The sequence below is a fragment of the Scophthalmus maximus genome, chromosome 5, assembly GCF_022379125.1.
Source record: "Scophthalmus maximus strain ysfricsl-2021 chromosome 5, ASM2237912v1, whole genome shotgun sequence".
NCBI lineage: Eukaryota > Metazoa > Chordata > Actinopteri > Pleuronectiformes > Scophthalmidae > Scophthalmus > Scophthalmus maximus.
The window spans coordinates 5,836,814-5,848,631 of NC_061519.1; the positions used below are offsets into that span (position 1 = coordinate 5,836,814).

Consider the following 11,818-nt stretch of genomic DNA (forward strand, 5'->3'; position numbering starts at 1 on the left):
ATTACACAGTGGGGCTTTAAAAAAAGGAGGAACCATCTAAAATGAAGCACTTTAAGCCGTTTTGCCTATTTCCTAAATGTTATGTACTCTCATGACTATTTCACTTTTTGGGTAATATCTTTATGGTTGAATGCACTTATTGTAAGTCGCTTTGGACAAAAGCGTCGGCCAAATGAATGTAATGTGATTAATTTACAGTTATTTTCAAGCAGCAATTTTCATGACCCGATATTTCCTGTTGCAATGCCTTAGTGAAGCTTTCCTTCCGACTCTGTGTACACTGGGTGTTACAGGTTACTCTTTCAGAAATATTTGTTAATTCTGTGTGCTGGATTGTACTTGTTGTAAATGCCTTGTCTCTTTAAAGACTGAAAGAACAACCATGACATGAACCATGACATGAATGGTCAATCACCATACACCAAGTGTATATATAATTGAAAGTGGGAAGGTGAAGACCCGGTCAACTTTGGGAGATGCTCGCCACCATCACCGGAAAACATCCATCACCATGGAAACAGAAAGATGCTCCAGGGCCCCTGTGTGAAAGCACGGCGTAACCCTTTGGTCCAGTGAAGTTCTGACAAGTTCTGCAATGGCTGGTCATTTAGTCAGTGAACTGAGCACAGCCAAGTGGACTCCTGTGGAAGATTGCGTCGGCACCTGTGGACATTAGATATTTCAGGATCTGTGAACCAGCAAAAATTGTGAGTTCCTTCTCTCATTACAACGACTCGAGAGGAAAGGCTTCACCTGCCTCCTCCACCGACTCTGCCATGGAGCGACGTTCATGGATGGAGGGATTTGAATTCTGATGTCAGACGATAGCCTTTTCAATTTTTTTTGTATCGCGCCAAATCCCAACATACATCGTCTGGAGGCTCTTTACATGGTGAGGTGGAGACGTCACAATATTACAGAGCAACACAACGGTTCCCACAATGAGCAGCTCCGCGACTGTGGAGAGGAAAAAAAACCCTTAACAGAAGAAATCTCTCGCAGAACCAGAATCAACATCTGCCGTGACCATGTGTCTCGTTGTTTTTCATCCAATCATAGTTTTCACATTCTTGTTACAGTGTCAGAGTGGCAGGTTGGTTGACGGACTGTGGTGTGAAGCCATGAAGCACATCTCTGATCAAAGGGAAAATCATTCTCAGAAAAACATCATGGAAACCAGTGACTGGAGCATATTGGGTTATTCATCAAATAACCGGTCCATGAAGCAAAGTGTCATATCGCCTCACACACAGTGAACCATTATATGCCTCAGAAAAGCTGCGTGGTAGACTGCCGTTTATGATCTGCATTAAAGCCTCCTGAGGAGAAGCAGTAAAACAGATGAGATGACAGAGCTGTGTGTGTGTGTGTGTGTGTGTGTGTCTGTGTGTGTGTGCGTGAAAGCGAGATGGGAGGCCGTCACGTCACCCTCCACCCCCACGTTACCCCGGTGACGTCAGCCACACACACACTACTTAAAGCGGGCGCGTCGCCACCAGCCGCAGCTACACCGAGCACTCTGAGGATCCTCCGCCACAGCTCTCCTCTCGGGACGGGTCTCTGACGCTCCTTGCGCCCAGTGTGTGTCCGTGTGTGCGCGTGTGTGTGTGTGTGTGCGTGCGTGCGTGAGTGAGTGCGTTCGCTGATTGGCTCAACCTGCCCACCGCGCGCCACACAGGGAGCCGCGCGCGCACGAGCCAGCAGCGCCGGTTAACGGTGTGCCACTCCGCCGAGGGCGCGCGGACCAGGAGCGCACACCACGGTTCAAGTCACTTTCCAAACAACGCAGAGGTAAGATGATAACTTGTTACTTCACAAACAGCCACGACTGCTACTACTACATGTACTTCCACTACATGTTCTACTACAACTGCCGTCACTACAACTTCTGATCGGGGACGTTCTTAACTAACGTACCTTATTAGTTATGAATGCATTAAAGTCATTCATTATTGTTTTTTAATGGTCTGCCTTAGGTGCAGTAGGATACGGGTACTAGAGACTTATTAGTAATAGTATATATAAATATAAAAATCCCTTCACTGCTTCCGTCGCAGACTGAAAACTCACCTGATCAGACTGCATCTTACTCCCTGAATTTATTATATGTCATATCATATTATCTAAACGAGCCCTTGAAGCTGGATTTACTCTATCCATTCACTTTTGGGTGATATCTCCATGGTTGAATGCATTCATTGTAAGTGATCGTCATGCAATGCACTATATATTTGATATGTATACAAAGTTTGATCATGTCCCGTCCCGCCCTCAGTCCATGGCTGCCCCCGTACACAGCAGCTGCATGTGGATGTTGGTTGTGGGCGCGTGTGTGTCACTGGTGGCTGGAACCGACTGCAGGAAGGAGTGTGCCCTGTGCGTGTACCGTCTGCTGGGACAACAGGCGGCCTTCTCCTCCCTGGTAATGTCAACGTTTCATTTTCTATTTCGACTTTTGACTTTGTTTGTGTTGCAAACAGATCTGGAGCACATGCAACCAGTCACTTGTCCCACCGATGGTAAATCAGTAAGATCCATGGAGTGTTCTACAGTGTGGCGGTTTCTTCTCTGTACAAAGTTATACCAGTGTAATTTCATCAGCTAGAATATAGCATGGGACTAACCAAGAAAATCAACAGGCAGTTCCTTATGACGTGTATCATAATAATATAATATATTCATGAAGGTTCCGGACGTTTATTTTCTTTCCTTCCCTCTCCTGGTCTATGTCCAATCCACTGTCTGTTTGTCACCACTGGTTATTAGATGACATGATTATTATTATTATTATTATTATTATGATACTCATGATAATTATGTCCCGTACAATATAGCTTAAAAAAATATCCAGATCTTTCTTGGTCAAGGATTCTTTTCGGGGGCTTTTCCTTTTTCCTTTGACTGATTTTTTTGTCTCATCACCACACTCTCAGTCTTTAGACCAGAGTCATCACGTACACATCGTTCTATAGATTTCAAAATGACAAAAAAAAAAGTTTAGCAATTACATTTCAGTGTTTTTTCATTCTAACGAAAAAATTTGAGTGTGCCTCATGTGCATTTACATTCTGTTTTTTGTTTTTATCACCAACCGTCCACGGCAGCATACCAGCATCTTGTCTTGATTCAAATAATTTAATGAGCAGATAAAAAAAAATTGAAACATAGTAAATTAACAAAGGCTTAATCTTTTTCCACAGAACATCTCTGTTTACTCTAAAATGACCTTGTAAACGAGCATTTTAAGAGTATCTTAATAACATTATTAAGGAATGCACATAATGAAATTGATGAGCAGACAATATTCAATGTCATTCCATCCTCTACAATATATCGAAGAAACCGGAATTTAATATTTTCTGGGGGTATGAAATATGAAAAAACTCTGTCGTGTTTTCCCTCATTACACAAGCATTACTAGTTGCACACTTCCCTTCATGGCCACCAGAGGCCGCTGCCCTCCACCCACCCCCGCAGCCCCTCAGGTGCCAATACATCCTCAATTCAATTTTCCTGTTCATTAATTCTGTCTTCATAAGCCAGCGGCGCTGACAGCTCAGCAAGATTCCCTCTTCAGTGCCATCGAATGGGAATTCGTGATGGCTGAAATAAGTGAAAACCAATGACAGAAATGAGGTTAGGAGCAGGTGAACCCAGCAGTCCGCAGCCCCCAGGGTCCACCGGGGTTATTATTATATGGACTTGGAGTTAAAGGATCACTGCGATAATGTGTTTCTGTGTCTTGCTCTCTAGCTGAACACAATCTCAGCTGCCCCATTTTCTTGGTTTGATAGAAATCAGTTGAAAAAATGACACTGATGCTAAGGATTAGATGGCTCTCCAACACAATACATTTGAATGTGTCCAGAGCAGAGAGGTTGTTTTTTTTCCCCCGATCCGGTTCAAAGGGTCGAAATCCATCAAAAAATCCATTTGTCAAATAATACATTTCTCAAGTGTAGAGTTGGCAGTGGGCAATGGTCTATATTTCAGAAGATAATTACAATTTGTGAATTGCGATTGAATTTTAAGCTTCAGGTGACATCTATAAATTGCTTGTATTTTCTGATCTACAGACAAAAGCCCAAAAATGGAACCAGATTTGATCTGGAATTATTGTTTGATAAATCACAGAGATTGATAATACATTTTTTTTTAAACTTCATCTAGTCAATATTACTTAATACTTCCAGAACAGAGGTGAACATGCTTTGCTGTTGATGACTTCAGAACCTCATTCTAACTAAGTGCTATCTATTAGGACGACCACTTTCCCTTTTGGTGGGTTAAAGCTGTAAAGCACCTCAGTCGTTTCACCCTGATGTTTAAAGAAACGTGGACATCTGCTCTCTTGGTTTCTTTCCAAGAGTGAGACAAGGAGATCAACATCAGTCTCCAGCACGTCGATGTATTTCAGTAATACTGGGAACTAAAGATAATGGATGTTATGTTAAAAGGAATCTAAAATGGAAGCAGCAGCTGCAGTGAACACACCCTGACTTTTAGTCAAGATTAGATAAACTGGTTCTTATATTTACCATAAGAAAACCAAATATTGTTTCTTCATTAGAGTATTTCTGCCTGGTTTGAAACTCCATTCCCTCAGGTTTTTTCCAGCTTTTGTTCTGCCTACAAAGTCCTGGTCAGACGAATCATTTGTCTTAAAAATTCAACATGCAGTTGTAATGTGCACATGAACACTTAACCTACTTCACAGAATCATCGTCACTGGTCCACAGCGGTTTCAAATGAACTCACCCACAGATACAATCATGACACGATCAAATTGGGGATTGTTCACGCTAACCTTACATCATGATGTGATGTGCATTAAAAGAGATGTGATTCTTGCACCAACAGGTAAATGGAGATAAAGAGATATTGTGGGCCTCTATACAAAATATGTCCTGACTCCAAATGCATACATAGGATTAATGTTCACATTTCCATTTCATTCTCATTAAGAAAGTGTATTTTCTGAAGTGCTGAATTATTCCCCTTGCTTGTTTCCATTTCACATAACAAACTTGCATTAGTGTTTCATTAAAGACCCCTCAAACTTTACAGATTCAAATAAAATGTGGGTCTTTTATTGGACTTTTCCAGACATGTTCAATTGAGTGCAACGGTGGGTTGGACAGCCAGAAGCTCCGCCTGTGCCGGGACTTCCTATTGGAGGAGGAAAACCACATTCCTGTGGATGCCGGCCAACAGCAGGAGCAGGAAGCAGCAGGCACCATGATGGCTGACACTGAAGATGCAACATCACCAGAGCACCAGATGGCCAAGAAGTACGGCGGCTTCATGAAGCGCTACGGTGGCTTCATGTCCCGCCGCTCCTCCTCGCCAGAGGGGGCACTAGAGGATCCTGGAAACCAGGATGGGGAAGAAAATGCTCGCCTGGCGATCCTGAAGCTCCTTAATGATGCGGTAGAGCACGGTGGTGACGGGGATGGTCAGGAAGGCGAGGCCATGAAGAGGTACGGAGGCTTCATGCGTCGTGCAGAAGGAGGGGTGGCGCAAAGCGACCTGCTGGAGGCGGTGTTAGGCCGCGGGCTCAAGAAGCGCTATGGAGGATTCATGAGGCGCGTCGGCAAGCCGGAGTGGCTGGTGGACAGCAGCAAGAGTGGGGGGGTGTCGAAACGGGCTTGGGAGAATGGCATTGAGCTCCAGAAGCGGTATGGGGGGTTCATGGACTAGGACGCAAGAGTTCTGACCCGTCAGTCCCTCCATCCCTTTCTCTTCAACCAATCACCGTGTAGTCTGGACTTGTTGCTGTCTGAATCAACTGCTAATCACATTGCATCATCTGGCTTCGTATAACGTACTGCTGCCTACTCCACTGGATCAGTTGCTCCTGTATTGATGAAAAAGAAAAATATGTACACAAATCAGTTTTTGTCTGTTTTTCGTTTTATTGATGATATTATTTATTAAAAGAATTTGTTCATTGACGTGTGTTTGTTGAGTGGATGATATTTTTGAAACTATAATTTTTGAGATTATGCATTGAATATAGTCCTGCAGTGGACCTCAACATACACCAACATACATTCCGACTCTCAGACGATTAAGGCAGTTGATGAACATGTCTCCAGAGTTGTCACTTCTGCTTGTAAAGCGACTCACATCTCTCATCTGCCGGTGCCACGGAGGAGCGATTCACACTGATTCATTCTATCTGGCTTTCCAAATTAACTTAATTAATTAATAACTTTTATATTAGGGCTGTCAAACAATAGATTTCCTTAATTGCGAATGATCTGAATTTCAATAGTAAATTGAGATTAATGCATTACATGAGTTTTCATTTCAAGGCAGTTTTTAAGCCCATATTAACAATGTAAAGTGGTTGGGAATCAAATAAACAAAGAATTTCTCCACTTAAGTTGTTTCCCACTGGCTGTCACGTGGCAAAGTTTTATCCATGGTGTTTGAGTTGCGGGGATGAAATCAGAATCTTCTTGGAAGACGAGGGAAAGGAAACTTCCTCATGAAACTTGCATACCTAAGTGACGTTTCAGAAACTGAATGAACTAAATCTGCAGATACAGGTCACCAACACAAACCTCCCACAAGAAACCTTGAGATGTGGGAGCAGCGACTGAAAGGGGGAATAGAGACTCATTTGAGGGCCTGAAATCATTCATTGAGGACAACAAGCTGCAGAACACGGTGATCACATGTATGAAAAGCCACATCTCTGCTATCGCGGAGATATTTCCCAGAGCAGGATCCTGCAGAATCTGACAGGATATGTGAGCCCTTCAGTACAGCACCAGCTGCTGACTTCAGCACTGCAGAAGAAGAACAGATCATTGATGTCACGTCTGATTCAACAATGAGACATTGGCTGCATTCTGGATTGGAGTGGAAAAGGACTAGCCACTGCTAGGCAGGAGAGGCCTGGCCATACTCCTTCCTTCTAAAAGAAAAAAGGTTTGAGAACCACTGGCCTAATTACAACAACATAATACTAATAATTGAATAATCAAAACCGAAAATATATATTTTTTAAAACAATAACAGTGGACAATACAGTAAAACACAGCAAACTAAGTGGTAAAATTAAATACATCAATTCAATCATATAAATATGAATTAAAATAATAAAAATATAAAAGCAAATGACCTTTGCCCCAAGAAAGGCAAATGATTATAGTCTGATATTATTTGGTTAGCACATATAAATGTCAAACTAATAATAATAAGCTGGTGTGTATTTAAACCTCAGGTTTTAAAAGTGACATATGAATATATCTCTGTGTCCTCCTCTCAGTGTGTGTGTGTGTGTGTGTAAATACGTCCTGCCTTAATACCACTTGCTGTAATGCTGTTTTCAATGTTTTTTGGTATTAAAGGCGCAGTGAATAAAAATGTTTTTGGTTTGAGTCAGATATATAAATGTTGATTAATCTCAAAAAAAGCGTCATATATAATTATAGTATATAGTTTAGCTGTGATGTACAAGTGCTGGCTCCATTTTATAGGAGTGACACCAGCCCCAGAGCTTTGATAGCACAACACTCAGCTGAGTCATACTGAGATCTGAAGACCAACTTATTTTACCATCAAATGCAAACAGACCCATTAATAGCAGTTATCGACAACAGCCACTATTGAGTCTTAAATTACCCAGCCATTTTGTGACAGAGGAGCCACTTATCTACATTCTTTCTGAGATAACTGGATACGTGAAATCCATAGGGGTAGCAATAGCAGTGGCTGTCTATTCACGTTGACAAGATGAGTGTATCTGGTTAGGGAATGTCCTGTGTCTCCTCTGTGACAGAGGATAGGAAGTTGGCGACCTGTAACCTCAACCAGACTCAAGCTGCTACAATAAAAATGTGCATCTCATAGTGTCACATACCATCACTGTCTCAACACAAACACAGAATGAAGTGATAGTCTTCATGGGTCCAATATACAGCCATTGAAATTAACTTCCCGTCGCCCACTACTGTATATTGACCTGGTGACCCATAGACAGAGAGATCACACCCGTGGTGGAAAAGAGCAGCAGTTATATAATCATACCTTACGTCCTGCCACCCGATAGAGATAGAATCTCCTTTCAAAAGGTATTTGTTAATATATGGACCAACACCAGCAGATGACATGGTACCCAAAATCATCACCGACTGGAAACTTCCCTTTGAACTTTTCCTCCAGACTCTGGGACCTCGATTTCCAAATGAAAATGATGCAAAATTGACTTTCATCTGAAAAGAGGACTTTGGACCACTGAGCAACGGTCCTGTTCTTTTTCTCCTTAGCCCAGGTGAGACGCTTCTGACGGTGTCTCTGGTTCAGCTGTTGCCCATTTCCTGAAGACGTCTGTGCAGGTGGCTCTAGACTCAGTCCACTCCTTGTGAACCTCTCCCAAGTTCTTGAATTAGCTTTGCTTGACAATCTTCTCAAGGCCGCGGTCATCCCAGTTGCTCGTGCACCTTTTCCTTTCCACTCAACTGTCCATGGATGTGATTGGATACAGCGCTCTGCGAACAGTCAGCCTTTCAGCGATGACCCTCTGTGACTTTGTGGCTGATTTCAATAATCCTCTTCTGGACAACTGTCAAGTCAGCGGTCTTCCCCATGATTGTGGTAGCGTCTACTGAACTACAGTAATTCAAACCCAAAATTTAATATTCTAATATTTCAATATACTGTTTGAGCTTTAGGCTGTAAAAGAGCTAAGGCTCAAAATGCTTTAAACATTTTAGGTTATGTGTACTGAGTCGAGGATATTTTCACTTTCTTAAACGACAAAAATATTCACAGGTTTCCTGTATGTTTACACAGCTTCACTCTCCTCCAGTCGTCAGCACCTGCTTGCACCAAAACATGTGCATCAGTCCATCACATGCACATATGTGTGTTTACCCTGATTGTTTTTGAGTATCATCACCTGCTGCATGGACAGCCATTATAGGATGCATTGAAGTGTAATGGCTCACAGAACAGGATCGACTCTTTATTGGTTTATTCAAAATGGGTTTTTTTGGTCTAATATCTAAACTGTTTGTCTTCCACCAAGCAGTTTTAATTGTTGAGTTTCATTATCTTCTACCTTATTACAGCACCTTAATTAAAATAATAAAAAATGAATTCCTCCCTTGTGGTGCTGGAAAAAGATAAGATGATAAAATTATGCCAATTTCCCCAGCACCAATCACTGTTTAGATTTATAGAGTATAGTTGCCTGAATTAAAATTATACTAGATCTGAAATATTCATTTATTGAGCCATTTTATCTTTAATCAAATGAAGATTCCCTTTCATTGTACGGTATCAGTTACCCTATGTATCTCATTGGTCTTGGCCACCTCTTAATTCCTTTTAGTGGGTTATCTGAGCCAGTCACTCATATGAATTAGATGAAAGATATTAGTGTGGTCGCTTTGTGTGGAGAAAAACACTCTCTGATTATACTGCATGATAAAGGACTGGCGAACTCAATACCCTGCTCTAAACAGCTTGAAAACTGTCATTGAGGAGTGACAAGGGCAACGATCACACAGACTTCAATGAGTCCAGATAAAACAAGCTGTGTTCAAACCATTTAGCAGAAAGGGAATCAGGTGGCTGTTCTGATGACTCCCCAACAGCTTCTCATTCCAGTGCCTGAGTACCAAAGGCAGCGTCTGCAGCCTCGCACTGAGCTCATCTCGCTCGTCATTTCTCTCACTATTGTCTTAAGCCCCTTTTTGCCCCCCGACTTCAGAGTTTTCAGCCTCGCCGTGCGTCTGCCGTGCAGTGTACAGGGTGTAGCGACCGACTGTCGGACGTTCCAATAATTTTCTGACATGTCAGACATTTGGGTCGGAGGACCTCAGCCCTTTCGCACAGGTGCGAGGCGATTCCTCAAACTCCTTCAAGTCTCTCTTCCTGACTGCGGTGCACAAAACGGCAAACATGGTCGATTTGGCTTTGGGTATAATAATATATTTAATGTAGTAAATAGTCAGTTTATTGGAGCGTATCCCTATGGGTGGAGGGTTCCTTCGCTGCTGAATGGTTGTTGTATCATAAATTTGAGTGTTTATTGGACATATAGTGTGTGCACAGATCACACACGTTTCTGTCATGCCAGCGTTCTTTTTCTATGGTAAAACACTTTTCTGTCCTCAGCAGTGCAGCTGCAGTACCACACAGTACAACAGGAGGTTAAAATGCTATCAGCGGTCTCTGGGGACACCTGATAGGTGTCCCCAGAGAACAGTCTCTGCTGGGCTCTCTTGATGATGCAGGAGGTGTTCAGGCTCCACGTCAGGTATTCAGCGATATGCACTCCCAGGAACTTAAAACTCGTGACCCTCTCCAACTCCTCCCCCGTTGATGAGTGGTCTACAGTATATGACATGAAAAGCTCTATATAAATACAGTCCATTTATCAGACTGCAGGATGTTGCTTTTTGGAGAATAGCTGGTCTGATTAGAAGAGACTGCATTCATCCCACTTTGGATGGAGCAGCTCTGACGGACAAAGAAATCTGACACACACAACCATGACAGCCCAGAGTTGAGACCAAGACCAAGTCTTACAAGCTTCTCTGCGCCTTAATTAGAGCAGTCACACACCCAACACCCCATAAAGAAAAGAATGTCTGCCCCCTGTTGCGTATGAGCCACACCAGTCGTGGTTAGTTCGGCAGTTTTACGACAGTGCCGTATGGTGTGTTGCTGTTGTTGTGGTTACGACAGAGACATGAGGTACGGAGCGGAATAAAGCAGAGTCAAGTTAAAGTGACGCTCCACATGTTATTCATGCAACATAACACCCCCGACCACTTAAAGTAATTAAATCAAAGGTAATCAGGAGAGGAGTGATTATTACAAATTCTATTTCTATATTCTACTGTCATTTATATATTTTATTGATTCACTTTAATCTAAATCTCTTCTAGTGAATGATCTGACAACTGAGCCATCAGACTGATTTATTCTGTATGACTGAAACCTGGTTATAGCAAGAAGAATATATTAGTTTAAATGAATCAATACCCCCCACACACAATAATACCCATATTCCTCGAAGCACAGGCTGAGTAGGAGGGGGAGAAACATTTTACCAATCCGACTTATTTATCAACCATCGAACTAAACAAAGTTATGACTCATTTAAACGCCAAACTCTTAGCCTCATACACCCAAACTGGAAATCACAAAAATCTGTTCTACTAGTATTTGTATATCGATCCCCTGCCCCTTACTCTGAATTTGTATCTAAATTCTCCGACTTTTTATCTGAGTTAGTGCTAAACATAGATAAAGTCATTTAGGTGTGTGATTTCAACATTCATGCATGTTGCGTCTTAGCTCTGCTTTTAATTCACCAAAAAACTCAATTGGTTTTGTTCAACATGTAAAGGAACCAACTCATTGTTTTGATCACACAGTTCAATCTTGTTGGGATGTATGGCATAGAAGTTGAAAATGTAACAATACTTATTAATTGATTTTTATCTACATTTGAATAATAAATTCATCATTATTAACTACAATTTAAAATAAATTATATTACAATACATGTCTATCAGATACCATATTTAAGGGGGGGAAATCCTTTGTTGTCCCGTGTATCAAGCACAGACGCTTTAATCGGCTTAATTGTTTTATACAACTAATCTGCAATCGATAAAATGTATGTCCTATTTTTTGTGATGGTGGTTGGAGGGATTATGGGTCTTTTCACTGATTGTTCCCAGCTTAGCCTGCAGGTAAACAGACTGCGGTGAAGTTAGTTTTAAGTTAGATATTCAATGGATATTCACTCCAGTCCTAGCCTCAGTTGAATATCCAACTTAAAACTGAC

The 11,818-nt window shown here is 41.9% G+C and overlaps 1 protein-coding gene across 1 annotated transcript; it reads left to right on the plus strand.

Moving 5' to 3' along the window:
- The first annotated feature begins 1,496 nt into the window (after positions 1–1,496).
- penka (proenkephalin a) lies at positions 1,497–5,954 on the plus strand. Its single transcript, XM_035635407.2, has 3 exons — positions 1,497–1,791; positions 2,276–2,422; positions 5,107–5,954. Exons 2-3 carry the CDS (start codon positions 2,279–2,281, stop codon positions 5,698–5,700), a joined length of 738 nt encoding a protein of 245 aa, XP_035491300.1. The 5' UTR covers positions 1,497–1,791; positions 2,276–2,278; the 3' UTR covers positions 5,701–5,954.
- The last annotated feature ends 5,864 nt before the right edge of the window (positions 5,955–11,818 follow it).

Bases quoted from the DNA above. Each gene is read 5' to 3' on its own strand.
- penka (XM_035635407.2), top strand. From the start codon at position 2,279: ATGGCTGCCCCCGTACACAGCAGCTGCATGTGGATGTTGGTTGTGGGC. The intron at 2,423-5,106 runs GTAATGTCAACG...GGACTTTTCCAG, and splicing joins AGGCGGCCTTCTCCTCCCTG to ACATGTTCAATTGAGTGCAA.